Source organism: Lingula anatina, chromosome 5, assembly GCF_051362555.1.
Source record: "Lingula anatina isolate TDL-2025a chromosome 5, LinAna3.0, whole genome shotgun sequence".
NCBI lineage: Eukaryota > Metazoa > Brachiopoda > Lingulata > Lingulida > Lingulidae > Lingula > Lingula anatina.
Genome location: NC_141771.1, coordinates 19,491,947 through 19,517,566, shown reverse-complemented (window position 1 = coordinate 19,517,566; position 25,620 = coordinate 19,491,947). Strand labels below are relative to the sequence as shown.

Sequence of the window (25,620 nt, the reverse complement as noted above, 5' to 3'; positions counted from 1 at the left end):
CAATATTTCTGAAATTTAAACAAATGATGCTTAACAACAATTAAAATCTGTGATAAGCTGATCATATGACTGTGTTTAATAAATAGTATTTTTAAGGACAATATATTTAGGAAAACTGAAAATTACATTGAAAAGACTGGAAAATTCAATGATTTAAAATAGTTAAACATTAATAATTTTGTCAAATCTTGTCCAATGTTTATGAAATTTGTACAAATTATAATTTACAACAATTAAAATCTGTGATGAGCTGATCAGTTGACTGTGACTAATGAATAGTGTTTTTAAGGACAATATATTTAGGAAAACTGAAAATTGCGTTGAAAAGACTGGCAAATCGCAGGCCTTAAAATAGTTAAACATTAATAATTTTGTCAAATCTTCTGCAATGTTTATGAAATTTGTACAAATGATGATTAACAAGAATAAAGATCTGTGATGAGCTGATCAGCTGTCTCTGTTATTTTTTAAGTGTCACGTTAATAGGAAATTCATCATCAAAAGAGTGAGAATTAACCAAAACAAATATTTCAATATTGCAATGTATTACTTACTCTGTATTACGTATGTATTACGACAAATGTGATGATTTGAGGTTGTTTGTGTAAGAGGTTGCAAATTACCTATAACTGTCATCTGGAAAATAATATTTACCCATACAAGACTTCTCCTTACTACCAATGCCAGATGCAGATTACTCCTTACAATGGGTTTCTGGGAGGGGTTGTTGTTATCACATTATTTGACAATGTCCCAAAAATTGCCAAATATCATGTATTGTACACATGGATAAGACATAGTGCTGCTCTTGGTGCTGTCTTTCACTGCCTGCTTTTTCATGGTAAGGGTACTCTGGAAAAAGAAAAAATATAACTGAGAGAACTGAAAATTACATTGAAAAGACGGGCAAATTAAATGATTTAAAATAGTTAAACATTAATAATTTTGTCAAATCTTGTCCAATGTTTATGACATTTGTACAAATGATAACTAACAACAATAAAAACCTGTGATAAGCTGATCAGCTGTCTCTGTTAATTTTTAAGTGTCACGTTTATAGGAAATTCATCATCAGAAAAGTGAGAATTAACCAAAACAAATATTTCAATATTGCAATGTATTAATTATTCTAAAAGAAAATGGCAAATGTGATGTATTGAGGTTGTTTGTGTAAGAGGTTGCACATTACCTATAACTGTCATCTGGAAAACAATATATACCCATACAAGATTTCTCCTTACTACCAATGCCAGATGCAGATTACTCCTTACAATGGGTTTCTGGGAGGGGGTGTTGTTATCACATTATTTGACAATGTCCTAAATCTTGCCAAATATCATGTATTGTACACATGGATAAGACATAGTGCTGCTCTTGGTGCTGTCTTTCACTGCCTGCTTTTTCATGGTAAGGGTACTCTGGAAAAAGAAAAAATATAACTGAGAGAACTGAAAATTACATTGAAAAGATGGGCAAATTAAATGATTTAAAATAGTTAAACATTAATTATTTTGTCAAATCTTGTCCAATGTTTATGACATTTGTACAAATGATAACTAACAACAATAAAAACCTGTGATAAGCTGATCAGCTGTCTCTGTTAATTTTTAAGTGTCACGTTTATAGGAAATTCATCATCAGAAAAGTGAGAATTAACCAAAACAAATATTTCAATATTGCAATGTATTAATTATTCTAAAAGAAAATGGCAAATGTGATGTATTGAGGTTGTTTGTGTAAGAGGTTGCACATTACCTATAACTGTCATCTGGAAAACAATATATACCCATACAAGACTTCTCCTTACTACCAATGCCAGATGCAGATTACTCCTTACAATGGGTTTCTGGGAGGGGGTGTTGTTATCACATTATTTGACAATGTCCTAAATCTTGCCAAATATCATGTATTGTACACATGGATAAGACATAGTGCTGCTCTTGGTGCTGTCTTTCACTGCCTGCTTTTTCATGGTAAGGGTACTCTGGAAAAAGAAAAAATATAACTCAGAAAACTGAAAATTACATAGAAAAGACGGGCAAATTCAATGATTTAAATTAGTTAAACATTAATAATTTTGTCAAATCTTGGCCAATATTACTAAAATTTGACCAATTGATGCTTAACAAGAATAACAATCTGTGATAAGCTGATCAGTTGACTGTGTCTAATGAATAGTGTTTTTTGTAAAAATATATTTTGGAACACTGAAAATTACATAGAAAAGACGGGCAAATTCAATGATTTAAAATAGTTAAACTATAATAATTTTGTCAAATCTTGTCCAATAATTATGAGATTTGTACAAATGATAATTAACAACAATAAAAATCTGTGATAAGCTGATCAGTTCACTATGTTTAATGAAAATTGTTTTTTGGGACAATATATTTGGGACAACTGAAAATTGAAAGGAAAAAACTGGCAAATCTCAGGCCTTTAAATAGTTAAACATTAATAATTTTGTCAAATCTTGTCCAATTTTTATGAAATTTGAACAAATGATTATTAACAAGTATGAAAATCTGTGATAAGCTAATCAGTTGACTGTGACCAAAGAAAAACTTTTTTGGGGACATTATATTTGGGAAAACTGAAAATTGCATTGAAAAAACTGGCAAATCGCAGGCCTTAAAATAGTTAAACATTAATAATTTTGTCAAATCTTGTCCAATGTTTATGAAATTTGTACAAATGATGATTAACAAGAATAAAAACCTGTGAAAAGCTGATCAGTTGACTATGTTAAATGAAAATTGTTTTTTGGGACAATATATTTGGGAAAACAGAAAATTGCATTGAAAAGACTGGCAAATTGCAGGCCTTAAAATAGTTAAACATTAATAATTTTGTCAAATCTTCTGCAATGTTTATGAAATGTGTACAAATGATGATTAACAAGAATAAAGAGCTGTGATAAGCTGATCAGCTGTCTCTGTTATTTTTTAAGTGTCACGTTAATAGGAAATTCATCATCAGAAGAGTGAGAATTAACCAAAAATATTTCAATATTGCAATGTATTACTTACTCTGTATTACGTATGTATTATGACAAATGTGATGATTTGAGGTTGTTTGTGTAAGAGGTTGCAAATTACCTATAACTGTCATCTGGAAAACAATATATACCCATACAAGACTTCTCCTTACTACCAATGCCAGATGCAGATTACTCCTTACAATGGGTTTCTGGGAGGGGGTGTTGTTATCACATTATTTGACAATGTCCCAAAAATTGCCAAATATCATGTATTGTACACATGGATAAGACATAGTGCTGCTCTTGGTGCTGTCTTTCACTGCCTGCTTTTTCATGGTAAGGGTACTCTGGAAAAAGAAAAAATATAACTGAGAGAACTGAAAATTACATTGAAAAGACTGGAAAATTCAATGATTTAAAATAGTTAAACATTAATAATTTTGTCAAATCTTGTCCAATGTTTATGACATTTGTACAAATGATAACTAACAACAATAAAAACCTGTGATAAGCTGATCAGCTGTCTCTGTTAATTTTTAAGTGTCACGTTTATAGGAAATTCATCATCAGAAAAGTGAGAATTAACCAAAACAAATATTTCAATATTGCAATGTATTAATTATTCTAAAAGAAAATGGCAAATGTGATGTATTGAGGTTGTTTGTGTAAGAGGTTGCACATTACCTATAACTGTCATCTGGAAAACAATATATACCCATACAAGACTTCTCCTTACTACCAATGCCAGATGCAGATTACTCCTTACAATGGGTTTCTGGGAGGGGGTGTTGTTATCACATTATTTGACAATGTCCCAAATCTTGCCAAATATCATGTATTGTACACATGGATAAGACATAGTGCTGCTCTTGGTGCTGTCTTTCACTGCCTGCTTTTTCATGGTAAGGGTACTCTGGAAAAAGAAAAAATATAACTCAGAAAACTGAAAATTACATAGAAAAGACGGGCAAATTCAATGATTTAAATTAGTTAAACATTAATAATTTTGTCAAATCTTGGCCAATATTACTAAAATTTGACCAACTGATGCTTAACAAGAATAACAATCTGTGATAAGCTGATCAGTTGACTGTGTCTAATGAATAGTGTTTTTTGTAAAAATATATTTTGGAACACTGAAAATTACATAGAAAAGACGGGCAAATTCAATGATTTAAAATAGTTAAACTATAATAATTTTGTCAAATCTTGTCCAATAATTATGAGATTTGTACAAATGATAATTAACAACAATAAAAATCTGTGATAAGCTGATCAGTTCACTATGTTTAATGAAAATTGTTTTTTGGGACAATATATTTGGGACAACTGAAAATTGAAAGGAAAAAACTGGCAAATCTCAGGCCTTTAAATAGTTAAACATTAATAATTTTGTCAAATCTTGTCCAATTTTTATGAAATTTGAACAAATGATTATTAACAAGTATGAAAATCTGTGATAAGCTAATCAGTTGACTGTGACCAAAGAAAAGCTTTTTTGGGGACATTATATTTGGGAAAACTGAAAATTGCATTGAAAAAACTGGCAAATCGCAGGCCTTAAAATAGTTAAACATTAATAATTTTGTCAAATCTTGTCCAATGTTTATGAAATTTGTACAAATGATGATTAACAAGAATAAAAACCTGTGAAAAGCTGATCAGTTGACTATGTTAAATGAAAATTGTTTTTTGGGACAATATATTTGGGAAAACTGAAAATTGCATTGAAAAGACTGGCAAATTGCAGGCCTTAAAATAGTTAAACATTAATAATTTTGTCAAATCTTCTGCAATGTTTATGAAATGTGTACAAATGATGATTAACAAGAATAAAGAGCTGTGATAAGCTGATCAGCTGTCTCTGTTATTTTTTAAGTGTCACGTTAATAGGAAATTCATTATCAGAAGAGTGAGAATTAACCAAAAATATTTCAATATTGCAATGTATTACTTACTCTGTATTACGTATGTATTACGGCAAATGTGATGATTTGAGGTTGTTTGTGTAAGAGGTTGCAAATTACCTATAACTGTCATCTGGAAAATAATATATACCCATACAAGACTTTTCCTTACTACCAATGCCAGATGCAGATTACTCCTTACAATGGGTTTCTGGGAGGGGTTGTTGTTATCACATTATTTGACAATGTCCTAAATCTTGCCAAATATCATGTATTGTACACATGGATAAGACATAGTGCTGCTCTTGGTGCTGTCTTTCACTGCCTGCTTTTTCATGGTAAGGGTACTCTGGAAAAAGAAAAAATATAACTGAGAAAACAAAATTACATAGAAAAGACAGGCAAATCCAATGATTTAAATTAGTTAAACATTAATAATTTTGTCAAATCTTGTCCAGTGTTTATGAAATTTGTACAAATGATTATTAACCAGGATAAAAATCTGTGATAACCTGATCAGTTGACTGTGACTAATGAAAAGTGTTTTTTGGGGACAATATATTTGGGAAAACTGAAAATTGCATTGAAAAGACTGGGAAATCGCAGGACTTAAAATAGTTAAACATTAATAATTTTGTCAAATCTTGTCCATTGTTTATGAAATTTGTACAAATGATGTTAACAAGAATAACAATATGTGATAAGCTGATCAGTTGACTGTGACTAATGAAAAGTGTTTTTTGGGGACAATATATTTGGGAAAACTGAAAATTGCATTGAAAAGACTGGGAAATCGCAGGACTTAAAATAGTTAAACATTAATAATTTTGTCAAATCTTGACCAATGTTTATGAAATTTGTACAAATGATGATTAACAAGAATAAAAACCTGTGAAAAGCTGATCAGTTGACTATGTTTAATGAAAATTGTTTTTTGGGACAATATATTTGGGAAAACTGAAAATTGCATTGAAAAGACTGGCAAATCGCAGGCCTTAAAATAGTTAAACATTAATAATTTTGTCAAATCTTCTGCAATGTTTATGAAATTTGTACAAATGATGATTAACAAGAATAAAGATCTGTGATGAGCTGATCAGCTGTCTCTGTTATTTTTTAAGTGTCACGTTAATAGGAAATTCATCATCAAAAGAGTGAGAATTAACCAAAACAAATATTTCAATATTGCAATGTATTACTTACTCTGTATTACGTATGTATTACGACAAATGTGATGATTTGAGGTTGTTTGTGTAAGAGGTTGCAAATTACCTATAACTGTCATCTGGAAAATAATATATACCCATACAAGACTTCTCCTTACTACCAATGCCAGATGCAGATTACTCCTTACAATGGGTTTCTGGGAGGGGTTGTTGTTATCACATTATTTGACAATGTCCCAAAAATTGCCAAATATCATGTATTGTACACATGGATAAGACATAGTGCTGCTCTTGGTGCTGTCTTTCACTGCCTGCTTTTTCATGGTAAGGGTACTCTGGAAAAAAAAAATTATAACTGAGAGAACTGAAAATTACATTGAAAAGACGGGCAAATTCAATGATTTAAAATAGTTAAACATTAATAATTTTGTCAAATCTTGTCCAATGTTTATAAAATTTGTATAAATGATGACTAACAAATATAAAAATCTGTGATAAGCTGATCAGCTGTCTCTGTTATTTTTTAAGTGTCATTCATCATCAGAAGAGTGAGAATTAACCAAAACAAATATTTCAATATTGCAATGTATTACTTACTCTAAAAGAAAACGGCAAATGTGATGATTTGAGATTGTTTGTGTAAGAGGTTGCAAAGTACCTATACTGTCATCTGGCAAACAATATATTCCCCATACAAGACTTCTCCTTACTACCAATGCCAATCCTTATAACGAGTTTGTGGAAGGGGTTGTTGTTATCACGGTATTTGACAATGTCCTAAATCTTGCCAAATATCATGTATTGTACACATGGATTAGACATAGTGCTGCCCTTGGTGCTGTCTTTCACTGCCTGAAATTTGTACAAAAAATGCTTAACAACCATAAAAATCTGTGATAAGCTGATTAGTTGACCAAGTCTAATGAAAAGTGTTTTTAAGGACTATATTTTTGGGAACACTGAAAATCACATTGAAAAGACATGCAAATTGAATCATTCAAAATAGTTAAATGTTAATAATTTTGTCAAATCTGGTCCAGTATTTCTGAAATTTGTACAAATAATGCTTAAAAACAATAAAAATCTGTGATAAGCTGATCAGCTGTCTCTGTTATCCTTTAAATGTCAAGTTTATACTATAGGAAATTCATCATAAGAAGAGTGACACTTAGCCAAAACAAATATTTCAATATTGCAATGTTTTTCTTACTCTGAAAGAAAACAGCAAACGTAATGATTTGAGGTTGAGTCTTCTTCTTATTAACAGTGCCAGATGCAGATAACTCCTTACAATGGGTTTCTGGGTTAAATGGAAATGGAGAAAAAAGTCCTAAAACAGCATGGATGGACAACATTAAAGATTGAACCAATCAAAAATATACATAAAGCATACCAATGACACAAGATTGAGAAGCATTGTGATTTATGACAGCAAACTTGCTGAGAGTAGTATTGATATTGATTATTGTATTACAATTAATAAATTAACCTATTTTGTATATCATTTGTATATCATCCGGTACTGTAAAAGATGAAAAACTTGCTGAAAGGCTGTAACTAAACGGCATTACAGATTCAAAATTTTACTGAAATATGTAAAGATCCAGAAAACAATGTGATCTGTGTAGGAACATTCAAAATGAAAATGAAATCTTATATAACCATATTGGAAATTATTCTGGAGTCATTGTGTTCCACTGTGGCAGTATAGTCCTGTGTCTCCTAGTACAGTGTAGTAGTCTGAAGTCATTGTGCTCCATTGTGGCAGTATAGCCCTGTGTCTCCTAGTATAGTGTAGTAGTCTGGAGTCATCGTGTTCCATTGTGGAAATATAGTTCTGTGCCTCCTAGTACAGTGTAGTAGTTATAATAAAGTGACTAGAGTAGCTGGTGGTTTGAGAGACCATGTGTTCTTTATTCCGTTTATACTAACTCAAGTGTAAAACAGATGACGTAAGATCTACATATAAGATATAACACACGCATAAAGTCAAACTACTACATTACATCCTTCCCCCCCTTGAATTACTTTTACCTGGGGTTGAAAAGTAAATTGAAAATAATAATCATATATGTGCAGTGTCTGACAGTCTCTCACAAAAGTCTCTTTGTGATTTACATGTAAAAGTCTTTGAAAATGTGAAACATAAACAGTCACTGATCCATTGGTTACCGATACTTGAATAAAATCACTTAAATTGTAGCACTGTGTTATTGTCTTTCTCTCTCTCTGATTTTTTTAAATACAAACTTGAAACTTTAAATGTTGTCCTAACAAATCAATGTCTCTAAAAACAAATGATTAAAGTCCTTTACTGTATTTTGAGATCTTAGTGTTCACTGTCACAGTTTTAATTACTTTGAGAAAGAAATGAAAATTTAGTCCTATAAGAGAGGAGAGGTTGCCAGTACATCACTCTCTAAACGAAGTCTTTACCACTTGGTAGCTAACTAAACACTTTTATAACACAAAATCTGCGAATCTTTCAGGGATTTTCCTTGCTCTTTGAGATCTCCTTAAATCTAGTGATTTTGGCTGTTCTTTCGCTGAGAACTGTGGATTTTGTTCACTGGATGAAATATCTGTTTCCACATTCTCTATGCAGGCAGTATAGTCCTGTGCCTCCTAGTACAGTGTAGTAGTCTGGAGTCATTGTGTTCCATTGTGGCAGTATAGTCCTGTGCCTCCCAGTACAGTGTAGTAGTCTGGAGTCGTTGTGTTCCATTGTGGCAGTATAGTCCTGTGCCTCCAAGTACAGTGTAGAAGTCTGGAGTCGTTGTGTTCCATTGTGGCAGTATAGTCCTCTGCCTCCTAGTACAGTGTAGTAGTCTGGAGTCATTGTGTTCCATTGTGGCAGTATAGTCCTGTGCCTCCTAGTACAGTGTAGTAGTCTGGAGTCATTGTGTTCCATTGTGGCAGTATAGTCCTGTGCCTCCTAGTACAGTGTAGTAGTCTGGAGTCATTGTGTTCCATTGTGGCAGTATAGTCCTGTGCCTCCTAGTACAGTGTAGTAGTCTGGAGTCATTGTGTTCCATTGTGGCAGTATAGTCCTGTGCCTCCTAGTACAGTGTAGTAGTCTGGAGTCATTGTGTTCCATTGTGGCAGTATAGTCCTGTGCCTCCTAGTACAGTGTAGTAGTCTGGAGTCATTGTGTTCCATTGTGGCAGTATAGTCCTGTGCCTCCTAGTACAGTGTAGTAGTCTGGAGTCATTGTGTTCCATTGTGGCAGTATAGTCCTCTGCCTCCTAGTACAGTGTAGTAGTCTGGAGTCATTGTGTTCCATTGTGGCAGTATAGTCCTGTGCCTCCTAGTACAGTGTAGTAGTCTGGAGTCATTGTGACCATTGTGGCAGTATAGTCCTCTGCCTCCTAGTACAGTGTAGTAGTCTGAAGTCATTGTGTTCCATTGTGGCAGTTTAGTCCTGTGCCTCCTAGTACAGTGTAGTAGTCTGGAGTCATTGTGACCATTGTGGCAGTATAGTCCTCTGCCTCCTAGTACAGTGTAGTAGTCTGAAGTCATTGTGTTCCATTGTGGCAGTTTAGTCCTGTGCCTCCTAGTGCAGTGTAGTAGTCTGGAGTCATTGTGTTCCATTGTGGCAGTATAGTCCTGTGCCTCCTAGTACAGTGTAGTAGTCTGGAGTCGTTGTGTTCCATTGTGGCAAGACAGACCTGTGCCTCCTAGTACAGTGTAGTAGTCTGGAGTCATTGTGTTCCATTGTGGCAGTATAGTCCTGTGCCTCCTAGTACAGTGTAGTAGTCTGGAGTCATTGTGTTCCATTGTGGCAGTATAGTCCTGTGTCTCCTAGTACAGTGTAGTACAGTGTAGTGTGGAGTCAGATGATGGACTGGAAAAGACAAAAAAGGTCAGTGATCTGAGGCTTTTTCTTTAAGATCCAGAATATTAGAATATTACATGTGTACATCATATTAACTGTGAAGAAATAAATATTAAAAACTTACAAAATAACGCGTTGTTATAAGTCAAGGCTGAGGAGGAAAAAGGTCTACTTATAAATCAGATACAACATCAGTTCTCTAGTTAATTATCTTACCTTCATAAGCCAATGCAAAACTACAGATGAAAAGGGAATGGCAAAACTTGAAGTAGATGACGGTGTGCAATCTTGTCAGTTCTCCAAAAGCACTTTTAATCTGCACTTCAACATTCTGAAGCACATATTGTAAAATCTTCACAAGCACATTGCATCGTGATGTGAACAGTGAACAACTGACACAGTCGATACCATATGTGTCCTTCACTTCAGATGTCTCATCCTGAACTCACGGATTAAGTTTGCCGAAAGAATCTATAACAGAACCATCTTAGAAAAGTGTCCTGGTGGAAGATGACACTTAGTGTACAGAACATTTGATGAAAATTCGGCCTTTCGGCATCACCCTTTGCCTGATACGCCATATTTATAAACATTGATTAGTATAGATGGCGATGTGCAAGAGGTGAGACTTTGGATTTGTAATGGACTGCAGCCAGTAACAGATTCACCGCCTTCTTTCTAAGAAACTCGTGCAAGGATGGGGCGGGGTTCTGGCACTGCAATAGATAATACCAGGGTCCAGGCTCTGTGATATATATTGTAATATATTGTGATTTGTATTTAGCAAAGACTCTAGCCTTGAGTCAAGGTTGAAAGCTTCAACAAAGCGAAACTCTGATTGGTTAAAAGTTTAGGAAACAATACAGGAGCCGTCCAATGAAATTTCTTTATACAATAATTGTTCTTATTATTTGTTTTGTAAACAAAGCAAAAGAGACAATGTCTACACAGTCGCTGGTAAGTTTTATTTTTTTTATTCCAAACTGAAACCCTGTGTCAAGTTTAAAGTAAACCCACATAGCTCCTTTTTACAGTGTTGTTCATGATGTTTTCATGATTAATTAATATTCTAAATAAAATTCTTGAAAATTTCCTGCCACACAACGTTTTGCTGATCATTCTTGTAATGGTGCAAATGTTATCTTTCAAAAACTATCAAATGAAGATACAAAAATCTATGATTTGTATCTTGTTTAACTAAGATTTCATTTATTTAATATACTAATTGCAGATGACAGCTGATATGGAGATTGAAATAAACAAACAAGGCAGCAAAGCTGTCAAATGTACAGACAAAAACCAGAAAAAAAAAAAAAAAAAAACGCAGGAAATAGGATACTGTTAATTTTGATGCATTAATGTATTATGCTTACTGTAACTGCACAGCCAACATGAAATTCTAATTCTGCATAACATTGGATTAGGATGAAAGTAAAATGTGTAACAAGCATTAGACTGAGTTCCCATACCTAGATCAATCTAACAGGATCAATCCAACTCCAAGGGGTTTCTCACTAAATTGCTTTCAGTTTAAGCGGCTTAGGATTCTGGCATGCCAGTTTCAGTAGGCGTGACAGACAGCTAAGCCACTTACATTGATTGCAATTTAGCGAGAATTCCCTTGGAGATAGATCGATCCACAGTTAGCGTGATAGGGTCTGGAAATAGTCCCTAAGGCTTCAGGCTGATAAGAGTTAAACTTTGGAAATGCCAGAATGAGATAAAGTGAAAATTTCTTAAACTCATTGCTTAAATTCAATTTAAAAAAAAAAAATATATATATATATATATATATATATATATATATATATATATATATATATATATATATATATATATATATATATATAATCATACTTGTAAGTTAAAAAATACAGAAAGTGTTACAAAGTTACAGTACAGAGTGCCTGGTGGTTGGGAGTGATAAGTCACATCTTGAAAATGCCAGTTTGAAAAATTAAAAATTAAAGAAAAAATTACAAAAATATTCCACTAAAGGTGCCATTCAGTCTAGCTGCATAACCATGATATGAATCATCCAACTTCAGTTTTTAAAAACAGTGTAAACAACTCACAGAAATATAATATATTTTGTTTTACCACAAAAAAGGGAAGTCATAGCTATTATTCTGATATCTGAACTTGTCATCAGACCATGTGACCTCCATAGGTGGCTATACTTTGTAATAATTTCTTAAGAGATTTTAACAAAAAAACTTTTTAGAAAAAAAATTATTTGCCAAAAAAGAACAGTTATTATCCCTTTAACTGTAAAGTCAAGTTGCAAATATTACACAACAGGTAGTATCAATAAAAGTGAACTGTTACATGCCCTTGGGAGTTATAAGGCCCATACTGAAAATGCCAGTATGTGAAACTTTCACTGAAAGATAAAAATTTCACAAAATGTACAACAGAACAACATGGTCAATAAGATTACAGTTTCAGGACCATATGTGAGAGTTCAAATTCACATAATGAAATTCCAATATGTGAAAAAAAAAATGACAGTGCATAAAATAATATAATTACACAATGTTTAAAGACATAAAAACCAACACAACTTCTAATGTGGAAAAACAGAAAATGCACAGTGCTTCTGGTGGATGGGGGTTGAAAGTGATATCTTGAAGATGCTAGTGTTTGAAAAATAATTAAAAGAAAATGTAAAATAAAACATAACAAAAAATTCCAATAAAGCTGCTATCAAACTTTTTATCTAGCTTTGTAATATACTAACATGACTAACATTTACCTGCATAATAATCATCGATTCCTTATTATGTGACACAGTAAAGAGAGATAAACCCAGGGGACTTTACAATGAAATCTCAAAGTGTGTTTTATGTAATCTCATTTAATGCCCACTTTAAAATTAATTAAGCAAATTACTTTATGATCCTGAATCAATATACTGAATTAATATACTGCTATCCATATACATTTATTGCCCCATATAGCACTCTATAAAACTGCATTGCTTCCAAAACAGAAAACAATCACACTGGTTTTCCAACACAAGCTGAACTTCAGTCTTATGAAACTTTTCAGTAAGTGAGTATCATAAGTAACATGGTTTTCCCTTTATTGCTATCCTGGCAGCAGTGTCCAAAATAAGGTTTTCTTCAACTTTCATGCAATATAACATAATACTTAACAGCAATAAACCATCAATTAAAAAAAAAAAAAAAAAGTATCATGGATATTCAGAAAATGTGATATGGAGAGGTCTCCAAGGACATGGAAGTTAGGGTCACACTTTCAAAATGCCAAAATGTTAACAAGAGATAACTGTACTGAAATGATTTTCTTTCCATTTTCAACACCTTTTTTACATAAAACAATAATCAATTTACTGTCATTTTTAAATGATCAACTAGGAAAATTGTTGACATAGGAAAAATATCAATAGAACAATTTATAATGTCCAATTAGCTCCATTTGGAGATTCTAAACATAGTGAATGATTGAATCTGACGAACTGCAATGATGAGTTCCTTTCCATTTTTGATACTTTATTACACAATGCACAATAATAGGTTTACGGTCATTTTTATATAATCAACTAAGAATATTGTTAAAAAGCAGAAAATGTTAAAACAACACTTTTACATATCCAATTAGTTCCTTAATGAGACTGTTAGCATGCTTAAGAATTAAGAATGAAGAAAAACCACTTATATACAAAAAGGCTAATAACTTCATCAAAACTTAACTGATCCAGCTTATTTTCAAACTTGATCTGTATACTGGTCAGATTGATCACGCCTGTGAGTTGCAAGACAAATGGCTGATTGGTTTTCCTTAAAATGCATTATCAGTGTTGCATGTATGCTGAATAAAGGAAAAAAAAACAGCATTACTTTTGTAAAAATAGTCCAATCATGCCAATTTTCAAACTTGACCTGCGTATTATAAATATTCACCAGTTCTGTAAATTTCAATCCAAAAGGAAAAACATTTTTATACTTATCATGTTATAAAAGTGCTGAAAAAATTGAAAAAAAAAAAAACAGGATAACTTCCATAAAAATTGCCCGATCTTGCTGATTTTCAAACTTGACCTGCGTATTATGAATATTCATTAGTTCTGTAAGTTTCAAGCCAAAAGAAAAAACAGTTTTCCACTTATTGTGTTATCAGTGCTGGATATATGCTGAAAAAAGTGAAAAAACAGCAGAAATTCCCTAACAATGATCCAATCATGCTGATTTTCAAACTTGACCTGCGTATTATGAATATTCATCAGTTCTGTAAGTTTCAAGCCAAAACTAGAATTGGTTTTCCACTTATCGTGTTATCAGTGCTGCATATATGCTGAAAAAAGTGAAAAAACAGCATAAATTCCCTAACAATGATCCAATCATGCCGATTTTTGAACTTGACCTGCGTATTATGAATATTCATCAGTTCTGTAAGTTTCAAGCCAAAAGGTAAAATGGTTTTCCACTTATCGTGTTATCGGTCCTGCATATATGTTGAAAAAAGTGAAAAAACAGCATAAATTCCCCAAAAGTGACCCATTCATGCTGATTTTCGAACTTGACCTGCGTATTATGAATATTCATCAGTTCTGTAAGTTTCAAGCCAAAAGCAAAAACGGTTTTCCACTTATCGTGTTATCGGTAAAAGTGCACGACGGCGACGACGGCGACGACGACAGACGCAGATGATGGCTATATGTTCAGACACATCTGTGTCTGTACATAAAAAGAACAGTGTGCTGGTAAGTTATGTGTGTTTGTTTGACTGTGTTTTTGATAAATGGTCTGGTAATTCATTACAATGGGCCATAAAACAACTAATTAATTTCTTTGTAATATGAAAGTAAGATATCCCACACTTAATTTACATTAATGAAATGGTCAATTTGGATGCCTGTAGTGAAAATATCAGAAAGATATATTGATAGGATTTCTTTCTATTTTACTTTTTTTTAACAGCCAAAGCCACTGTCAGACTAATTTTGTGAGAAAACCTGTTGAAAGCAAAAGTGGTGGGCAGGGGAACTGCCCTCGGAGGATGGGACACCCAGCGCGGCATTAACATGCCAAGAACAACTAGCATGGGTGTCCCGTCTCTAAGGGCAGAGTTTCTCCTGCCCAAGGGCTCTAAAATGGAATGGAATTCATTAAGCCAAAAAATGTAAGTATTATATCCTTTTAAAAAAGTAATAATTCAAGGTAAAAATGATTTTCTTTGAAATTGAAAAAGAAAATTTAAAGTCAAACATGTTTTTAAAGTATTTATTTATACCTTCATTTATTTCTTTAGTGTATTTGATTAATCAGTTATTGTATATATTTATAAACATTTTATTTTTCATTTTTGACATTTCCATATTATCAAGTTATTTATTTATTTATTTATTTATTCATCATTCATTCAGCCTTACCACCCTGGGTCTGGCTGGACATGGGAGCCTGAACCCTTTAGGAACAGGTGCCTCCAGGTGACCACCAAGGACAGCATGGAAGTGACCTGTACTTGGGGAGAATTGGACATGGAAATAAAAGGTGCTTGATCTTTTCATTCTATTTGATATAACCAATGGAAATAAAAGGTGAAATAAACTTTTAATTTTGTCATGTATAATGTATGGTAAAACAGATTACTTGATCTCATAATCCTATGAAATATAACCTATGAACAGAAATGATGAAATGATCCTTTAATTCTGTCAAATACATATTTTAATCTATATCATAACTTGTGAATGACAAATAAATGTGACATCTTATTCCAGAGTTGAACTACATGTACGAGCCTGAAGTCCACAACAGTGGTAAGTGAATTGCATTATATAATTGTATTGCTCTATTCAAGACAATAATTCAGCAAATTTAGCAATCTACTTGGTGCATTTTTTAATCTACTAGCAAGGATTTAGGGCCTGTTGACAATGAATTTGAAGACCTAGCTAATATGCACGAACTCCATGGAAAGTCTCGCTGAATACAACCAGATTAACACACTAACCCCCCTCCCCTTTTGTCTCCAACATCCAGAATCACCAGGATTTCTGTATTCTACTCAATGTCATGATGTATTTGATATGTTAAGTTTAGACAAAACAAATACATGTATTGTGTTTCCTTAGATTTCAATTCAATTCTCATGTTCCAGCTGATAAAGTCCTATTGAAGAGATGGATAAGACTGGAATCTCAGTAAAATGAACGCAATTGAACATGCACACTATGTTGCATAGTTTGTCTGGTCTTTAACAGACTTAAGTAGATACTTTATCTTCAGAAAAATTAATGCTCTTGCTGTGTAATCATTGAACACGCTTGTTATTCCTTAAAATTCAATTTTGTTCTTTCAGGTGATACCAAAGAAGAGAACAATGTAGCAATTGCTAAGACCCTAAGTATTGAGGAGCTAGGTAAGGCTGGAATCTCAGTAAAATAATTATGAACTTTAATATACTTATGAGTTAAAATTCACTGTTCAGTTATCTAAATCTTTCAGTGTATCTTTGACTATGTTCAGTAATGTATTGAATCTTTGTTGTGCACACATGTATGGGATGTTTAATTTGTTTTCCTGTCTTTCTTCAGTCAGTATCAATGGCACAACAACCCTGACAGAAGACATGAAGGAGAGAGGTAAGATAGCAGAATCAATAGAATAGGGATTTATTTATTACACTGACGGAATGTGATTGTGCATGTACACACACACAGCGTATTGATGTGTAAACACAGTATGGCCCTTATTCAAGTTTTACTTGTCTAATTTGTTTATTCTAAATAATTGTAAAAGATTTTCAGTACAGTTCCATGCATGAAATAATGTGGTGCACTGACTACATATTGAAGGTTATATATTATTGCATATAACTAAGTTAACATTGTGTCATATATTTCAGCTCCCAAGGACAGACGCCCATCTAGGTGGAGAAGATTTTTAAGTCTCTTCACGTCTTGCTTCAGAAGAAGATCAAGAACATAAATGGTTATTATTATTGTTGTTATTTTTGTTGTTGTTATGGAATAAATCTAATCACTCCCAATATTTAGAAATTTGACAGCATTTTAAAAAAGAACAAATTCATTACACAGTCACAAGGAAGTTCTTTTGTTTGTTTCTTTGTTTTGATGGCATCATAACTAAGTAAACTTTCAGTTTTTAAGAGGTACACTATGTCAAACAGCTGGTAAAACCTGTACATAATTATATGATAGCAGCCGGAAGCTGCTGGTTGGAGAGTTACTGTCAACATTTTAAGATAATACATTTTAACTGAATTATATTTTAATATTTCCATCTCATTTTTCAGGGTCATCATTGCAGAACTACTATTGCGTCTGTAGCAGCCAGTTTAAAATTTCAAATGTTATTCTCTTAATTTTACAATGAAATATTAATTTTGTGTAATCAAATGTGTTTTGTTTTTCTTTCTTTTCTTAATCGAGGGTAGCATTGGGGAGGGGTGATCACAGTTGGCGGGAAATAAAGTAAATTTAAAAATCACAGTATGCAATACTTTATGCATATCTCACTGACAATGCTGTTGAAAATCATGAAAATCATGAATCACCAGGTATAATACTTCGTTTCATGTAGGGCAAAGAATAATTTTTTTAAAAAATATTTATTCGAAAGAAATGGAGGCAAAGCACTTAAAGCATTAGATGCTCTCCACAAAATTAAATAAGTAAAACAAATGGATATGTATATGCAACAGAATATATATATATATATATATATATATATATATATATATAATAGCAAAGAATACAATGGTGTATTAACAAGTCAAAGGAATAAGGTGCTTCAGAAATCAAGCTAAATAATATGAACATTTCATGCATCTCAGGGAAATAAAAAGTGACTTTCAAAGGTAACAAAAAAAACTTGATGGGACTCTTTTAATTAAAATGTTTTAAAAAACAATATAGTGATTCTTGCTTTAAGGCATTTGAAATGTGGGGTAAGAAGCCAGCACTTGACTTTTATGTACAATAAATAAAATACGCCAACATTTGATTTCTGATTCAAATTTATCTCCAGTTTTTAAATTAAATTCGTTTTTAAATGCCTTCTATTAAACTTAAGAAATGAACTATACATTGAACAAACATTTAACTTTACTCAGTTACACACATAAACACTCATTCACATACCCTTCCAAATGGCTGAATTATTGATAACTACACTTTTGCTTTTATATTCAAGTATGTTCATGTGTAATTACAACAGATAAATAAGGTTATAATAAAACACAAATAATTAGTACCAAATATGCAAAGGATCTCATCCATCTGACATGTATTTTCTTTATAATGTATATTGCATAACATTAAATATGACATAAAATTGTATAACATGAAAGACATAATGGAGAAAACAAAATGTATTATGTGGATCCCACCCATCCAGCAAGTTCTTTTTTTTTTTTAATTTACACAGTAAAAAGTAAACTTCAGACTTTTAAATGCAGTTAATGATTTTTTTAAGTAAGATTTCTCTGATACCAATTACTGCTGAGTTTTAAGTCTCTTTGAGAATAAAAACATGTCTTAGTTCTACTGGTCAAGATTTGCATTTGATGAAGTTCATCATATTTGTCTTGCTCCTAGTCTTCTCTTCTGTTGATGAATCTGGAAATATGTTACAATATTCCTTCAGAAGATATCCATTGTTTTAATTCATCAATATGTTTCTAAATAAAGATTATCATTACACTGTAAAAAAAATAATAAAAAAATTAACCCAACTGCAGAAATCATTTGTAAATTAGTAAGAAAACATGCATCTTTTTTCATATTGCCCAATGCAAATCTTGATATATGTCTTTAACTGTTTTGATTAATTAATTAATTAATAAATTAATTAATACTACAAGAAGCAGTTTTACCTTAGCTGTCAGCTGTGGTACCATGTGGTCTGGAGCTTGTTTGTTACCCTGATCCCCATGACAACAGGTCCAGATGATTGTCTGCAAACACATCAAAGATGGCATCCAGAGCCTCAGCAACCATCCACAATGTCTTGTCCTTGGTCACTACTTCCACAAGAAATGAGCTTAAAATTCTGAAGGGAAAAACAACTCAAAATCAAAACTGGCAAAAATAGAGACACCAAACAGCAACCAAAATTTCAGCAATATTAGTAAAAGAATTTTAAAATTTCTGAAAGCAATTAAAGTGTTCTCTTTAACAACAGGAAAAAGAAATAAATATTTTTTACTCATCACAAGCTCTGTTGGTTTTCTGATCATCAGTACACACTTTCATGTCAGAAAGCTTTCAATATTTTAATTGTTATCAACTGGACACAACAGTTCATTTATAACACTGGTACTATTCGCTAAGAGTAAACCATGAATAAAAATGTAAAATTCTTTGAAAACACAGACTTTCAAGTCTATAAAAGAAGTAAAATATTTTTTATTGATCCAAATATTTTTGTTTGGTTTGGTTTTCTGACCAGTCATCAATACTACTGTGTCTACCATCTTTCATTATTTTAATCTATCTGATGAACATAACCACAAATGAACACTGGCAGTATTTCCTAAAAGTAAAGCAAAATTACATAAAACTCAAATAGGTCATAATATATAATATCAACTAATGTAATGAAAGAAAGAGTATTCCAACTTTAAGACACAGCAAATTCAATGACTAAATAACATGACATACATGTACATATCTGGGGTACCTTGTAGGAGTGTTTCCATCTCTGTCTTAATGGTGTGGTGGCTCACTGATATTACAGATATTTTCACCTAGTGTTTCCCTGTCCTATTGGTACACTACCCTGAAAGACAAATGTTAACATTATTGTGAGCTGAGAGAGATAACTTATGTTTGAAACAGAAAAGCTGGTAAAAATACAGTCACAAAAGGTAAAAAAAATTGCACATGCACACATTAAAAAAGTCCATTCTTGCTCTTTTTTGAAAGTAACATGCCTTGATGGAGTTAATAAATAAAGTTTTAATATCTAAAACTGAACTAATTTTTTTATAAATTTCTTAACCTGAACAGGCCTAGTAGCCTGGGCTCCCTTTTTTTGGGGGGAAAATGTACCCTCTGAGCAAAATTTTATCTAAGTACACAACATTGGATGGGAAAATGTCCATTTTTTTTTTCAGAAAAGAACCCCCCTTTTGAAACTGCTGGCAGCTGAAGGGTTTTCACATCATGCACAGAACCAGCCTGACATGTTTGACAAATACAAACTAACTGATAAAATCACTTTTTGTCTTTTAACTAGCTAGATGTTAGCTTGATGGTGTCATGTTACATGTTTACCAATGCTTAGTGAAGTAATAACAGATAATTATATGCAGTGGGTTGTGCAGATAACATCTTTAAATTATGGCACCTGAAGTATTGAAGAGAAATCACTTCAACCAATCAGATATGTCCACTGTAACTGGCAGTTAACATTGTCCAATAGAAGGACTGGATTCAAGATTTTAAACAGGGAGTTTCTAATACAACTTTATGCATTGCTCAGTACAAAAACAGGTAATGTTAAAAACAAGTTCATACAGAATTCAAATGGATATTCTTATGGTGCTCTGAGAGTTGAATTGTCAACACAATTTCAGCATTGGAAAGGATATACCACAGCAAAATGTAAGGCAGTATTATTAAGAAAAGGAATAGCAAACCAAAAAAAAAGGAAATTTTGTGAATAGTAGCCTTGGAATTGGAACTCAATGTAACTTGTGACAAGAATCTTTCAGTGATTAATCATCTCATGAAATTCAAGAAAATAATTATACTGGAGAGAAACCTTACAAGTGGAGATTCTGTGACAAGACTTTTATACCACCAATTAAATTCTTATAGCATTCAGTAAAAATGTGCACAGGAGAGAGACCTTACAAGTGTAGATTCTGTGACAAGACTTTTACTAAAAAAAGCCACTGTTCTAGGCATGAAAGAATTCATACCGGAGAGAAACCTTACAAGTGTAGATTCTGTGACAAAACTTATACAGACAATGCTGTTTGCATGCGTCATGAGAGAATTCACACAGGAGAGAGACCTTTTAAGTGTAGATTCTGTGACAAATATTTTACTCAAAAAAGCCATTGTGCTGAGCATGAAAGAATTCATACTGGAGACAAACCTTACAAGTGTAGATTCTGTGACAAAACTTTTACAGATAAAGCTTCTTGCATAGGGCATGAAAGAATTCACACTGGAGAGAAACCTTACAGGTGTAGATTCTGTGACACAATTTTTACTCAAAAAAGCCATTGCACTGCGCATGAAAGAATTCATACCGGAGAAAAACCTTACAAGTGTGGATTCTGTGATAAAACTTTTAAAGACAAAAAATCTAGCATATATCATGAGAGAATTCACATAGGAGAGAAACCTTACAAGTGCAGATTCTGTGATAAAACTTTTAGAGACAAAAGTAATTGCAGTGCGCATGAAAGGATTCACACAGGAGAGTAACCTTGCAAGTGTAGATTCTGTGAGGTAACTTTTACACATAAAAATTCTTGCATATATCATGAAAAAATTCACACAGGAGAAAAACCTTACAAGTGTAGATTCTGTGACAAAACTTATAAAGACAAAAGTTCTTGCATAAGTCATGAAAGAATTCACACAGGAGAGAGACCTTACAAGTGTAGATTCTGTGACAAAACTTATAAAGACAAAACTTCTTACATATATCATGAAAGAATTCACACAGGAGAGAGGCCTTACAAGTGTAAATTCTGTGACAAAACTTTCACCCAAAGAGGCCATTGCACAGAGCATGAGATAATTCACAAAGGAGAGAGACCTTACAAGTGTAGATTCTGTGATAAACTTTTTAATGACAAAAAATCTTACATCTATCATGAGAGAATTCACACAGGAGAGAAACCTTACAAGTGCAGATTCTGTGACAAAACATATAGAGACCAAAACACTTGCAGAGAGCATGAAAGAATTCACACAGGAGAGAAACCTTACAAGTGTAGATTCTGTGAGGAAGCTTTTACACGAAAAAATTCTTGCAAACGTCATGAAAAAAATCACATCATGATCACAGATGAAATAAGTCACATGGAAAATAAACGGACAAACAATAATGCCATAACCCATCATGAGGAAGAAAGAACAGAATACAATCATAAAGATGATGACACGTTTACCACGGAGAATATCAACATTACTGACAATGATGTCTATGAAATACTTACTGGCATAAAAAGGACCACGCCAGGTGTCATCACAACAATGTAAAAAATCCTTTACACAGCTCTCAATGATATGTTCAGATGACAAAAACTGAAACAAAGTACTACCTTATAACTTTGCTATTTTTGGACAATTTAAGAACAATCATATTTTGTAACTGATGCAATTTTATTTGTTCAGTGCTTATCAATAATTTTATACTTTGTAGGTTTATTATTCATAAAATGTTCAAATGATAGAAACAGAAAAAACTAACACCTCATAACATTGCTATTTTTAGACAATTGAAAAACAATCATATTTTATAATTGATACTGTAATTGATTCAATTGTTCACTGTTAATCAATAATTATTACTTTTATATTGTGTAGGTTCAGTATTCATCAGACCATTTTCTTCCATGATCAGACACATTATCTATGATGGATCATATTTAATAAAAGAATTGTACTTAGTCAAATACATGATATTACGCTAGAAAATCCCTCTCTTCTACCTTTCGTGTTGAAAAAAGTTAGAGAAATAGACAAGTGTTCCATTTTCAAAAGAGTTACATTTATAAGATGAAAAGAATTTACATTATTTGATTTTTATGTATGAAATTTATATATCCAATGACTTAGAGACCGAATAAAAAATTGAAAAAGAAACATCTTTATCTTTATTCAACAAAATATCAAACTCCAAATGAATATTTGATAAAACCAGACATAGTAGACGATTCTTTATAGACTTTAATGAAATAGATTCACCGACAGATAGGCAAGTCAGATGTTGAAAGAGTTTAAAATCTCAAAAAAGAAAGAAAGAAACAATAGATGTAAAACCATATGCTTTGCCTAAAAAAAGTCAATGTATTATCAGTGTTCCCAGGTTTTCTGACCAGACATCAACAAGTCACTACTGTGTCAGCACAATTTCAATATTTTAATTTATCAACTGAACACAAGTCCACCTAACATTCTGTATCAGTGGGTCAGAGACATTTAATAATTCACAGGCAATTTCTGTAACTTCACATGATAACTTTTTATTGAAGTCTGTAATTCCACATAATATGTTATGTAAAGTCTAAAGAGGTAAAGTAAGCTTGTTGACTATTCTGATTAATTAATCAGAATAATCAACAAGCTTATACTTTTATAAGATGTTAAGTTCATGAAGCCATTGTCTTGGTTTGATACTAAAGAGTGTAATTCCCCACATATCATTAGAATGTAACTGAGCAGGCAACAAGTGAACATAAAATGACTGAAACTGGTTATAAATATTATCGGATTTTCTCATAGCAATTTGCATGTAAATATTTTGACCACAAATCAGGAAAGTAGTATTACTGCGTTATCCAACACAAACGCATACAGCAGTGTCCGTATTTCGAGCCTGTTTGTAATTTCTATCAGTGTTAAATTTGCGCAGTTCCAGACAAGTGAACCATAAGTGATGCTGAACTTTAGTCATCAAAATAAATTCTAGAATAATAATAATAATAATAATAATAATAAATCAACATATATGTCAATGAATCATAATGCCAAAACATGGAAAATTCAGTAGTTAAGAAAAAAGGCTCACCCAGTGGCGGGTTTAGAGGTGGTAATTATTGATATCATATATAAACTTAGCATTGCTATAAAATCTATGAAAAATACAAATATATTATAACCCACTGACAAAGACCTCTGTATTGTGGTCAACTGATGACCTCATCACTAATGGTCAGTTTACCTGAGTGATATTTTCCTGACTTGTTAAGAACTGACCACTAAGTGAAGGCCCTGGAATTCCTGGCCAGGGTGGAAATAGTGCTGCGGTAGACTCTTGTGCTGATGGACCGCCCTCCGCGGAGTTGGTTGTGAAAGGGTTAAGCCCCCCCCTCCTCTCGTCTCGCCCCTATTCCGGCTTCTCACCCTGAACGTAAGAGATAACTTAAGACAAACCTCTACACTATGGCACACCCTTGTCGTTTCCAGTTACTTGAAACGGCAAGGGTTAATTGCTATTAAGATCTGAAGTTCAGGGTGCGGCTCCTACACCTGTGTGTCAAAACTATCGATGGCTGGTTCATCTTCTGCCGGGAGTTGAACAGTTAACGTGGTCAGCAAATTTTTAGGGAGAGACAGATGGCATAGAGAATTATCAAGTTGTCTGCAAAGTGCTACACAGTGAAACTGCAAAAGTTTGCTATTTTTATACTGTTCTCAAAGATTGTAATAGACTAGACTTTAACAGCTCCACGCTTTCTTTTTATTATGCTGTTCAATTCATACCTCTCTCTCTCGTCCGCCTCTCCCGAAAATGTTCCACTCCAGAAAAAATCAATAATGCTATATGGGAGAATTGTACAGGCAATTGACCTACATTCTCCACTGCAGTTATTGGCGCTAGTTTAACAATCTTATGACTTGGACGTGATAACGTGATTCACGCCTGTGATATGAAGGTTTATAATTTATATTTAAATAAATTCATAAACATGGCGTGTCAATCAAATAACTGGAAAGTTGTGAGGGCAAAGAGACGTTATTTACAAAATTAATAAAAACTGAACATGACTCAAAAACAGAAAAAATGCATTTTTCTCTTATATGCAAATTAGATTGCCTGTAGTAATATAAAGCTGTCCGAAAGTGATGTTCACATCAGAGATTTCAAATAGCGGCAATCATGATCACCTTAGCTATCTTAATTTTTATTATTTTATTAAAAAAATGTATATTTGAAGCTAGCAAAAGTAATTTCCCCAAAGTAAAATAACAATTTTCTTCTCATTATAAATCATTTCTTGACCCGCCCTTCGGAAGAATTTTTTAACAGCTAGAAGGCTGAGAAGGGCTTCTTGACGAGAGCCCCGGTGTACGCCCCCTCCCTCCCCTTGAGAGGTACTGTAAAGATCACTTTTATTAATATGTTCCAGCGAATAGGAAAAGTTTAGATATAAATAACTCATATTCTAATGCTTTTTTTTCGCATTTTGTCTGTGGTTCTGCTGAATTTGAGAGAGAGAGAGAGAGAGAGAGAGAGAGAGAGAGAATTTGTCTTACGTTAGATCGCGAGGATGTGGTATTCAACTGCCATGAAATTTCCATAATTTTCATGTCCATATTGAATGATCAATTCGGCATTAAGATTAAGATAACAAGATTATTCGAATAATAAAGAAATTGAGAAAAAAATCAAATTCAAGAAGGATTGCATTTTTTTATTATCCACACAATCTTATATAGTTTATTTACTTTGGAATAATGACAATGAATACATACAATCACATATACATACAGCTGTAGCAGATCTGATCTTCCAGCCTGTTTAATCTATCGTGCTAAATTACATAATTCTTTTTTACTGGACGTATTCAGCAGGAGAACAAGTTTGAAGACAAGGTTTTCTACCAAAAAAGGCTTTTAAGCTATTAAAATAAACTTATTCCTGATACTAATCCAAATGCAATAATTTACCAGTTGACTTTATTTTGGTTTTTCAACTGAAAACGTACTCATTTTTCTCGTTTCTAAAAATAAAATATGCGACTGATATCTTAATTTTTTTACTACAGATAAGG

The 25,620-nt window shown here is 32.7% G+C and overlaps 2 protein-coding genes and 1 long non-coding RNA gene across 9 annotated transcripts in view; 2 read left to right on the top strand and 1 right to left on the bottom strand.

Annotated features, from left to right (window-relative positions):
* LOC147761824 (uncharacterized) overlaps positions 1 to 22,708 on the top strand; it is a 45,330-nt gene extending 22,622 nt beyond the window's left edge. Inside the window, exon 2 of the mRNA XM_087013699.1 lies at positions 20,375 to 22,708. Coding sequence (XP_086869825.1) covers positions 20,714 to 21,319 — 606 coding nt within the window. The 5' untranslated portion in view covers positions 20,375 to 20,713 and the 3' untranslated portion in view covers positions 21,320 to 22,708. The remainder of the gene's footprint in view (positions 1 to 20,374) is intronic.
* Positions 1 to 25,620, top strand: part of LOC147761812 (uncharacterized) — a 271,082-nt gene that overhangs the window by 28,156 nt on the left and 217,306 nt on the right. The window lies entirely within an intron of this gene.
* Positions 17,739 to 25,620, bottom strand: part of LOC106158690 (HEAT repeat-containing protein 3-like) — a 117,452-nt gene continuing 109,570 nt past the window's right edge. For 2 of the 7 annotated variants that reach the window (XM_087013734.1, XM_087013732.1), the window contains exons 2-4: positions 19,541 to 19,658; positions 18,754 to 18,929; positions 17,739 to 18,496 (exon numbers count right to left, since the gene is read on the bottom strand). In XM_087013734.1, coding sequence (XP_086869860.1) covers positions 18,797 to 18,929; positions 19,541 to 19,578 — 171 coding nt within the window. In that variant the 5' untranslated portion in view covers positions 19,579 to 19,658 and the 3' untranslated portion in view covers positions 17,739 to 18,496; positions 18,754 to 18,796. Of the gene's footprint in view, positions 18,497 to 18,753; positions 18,930 to 19,540; positions 19,659 to 19,880; positions 20,027 to 23,786; positions 24,348 to 25,620 lie in introns of those variants that run through there. The other 5 variants (XR_015334708.1, XM_087013733.1, XM_087013735.1 and 2 more) reach the window with 5 other exon arrangements.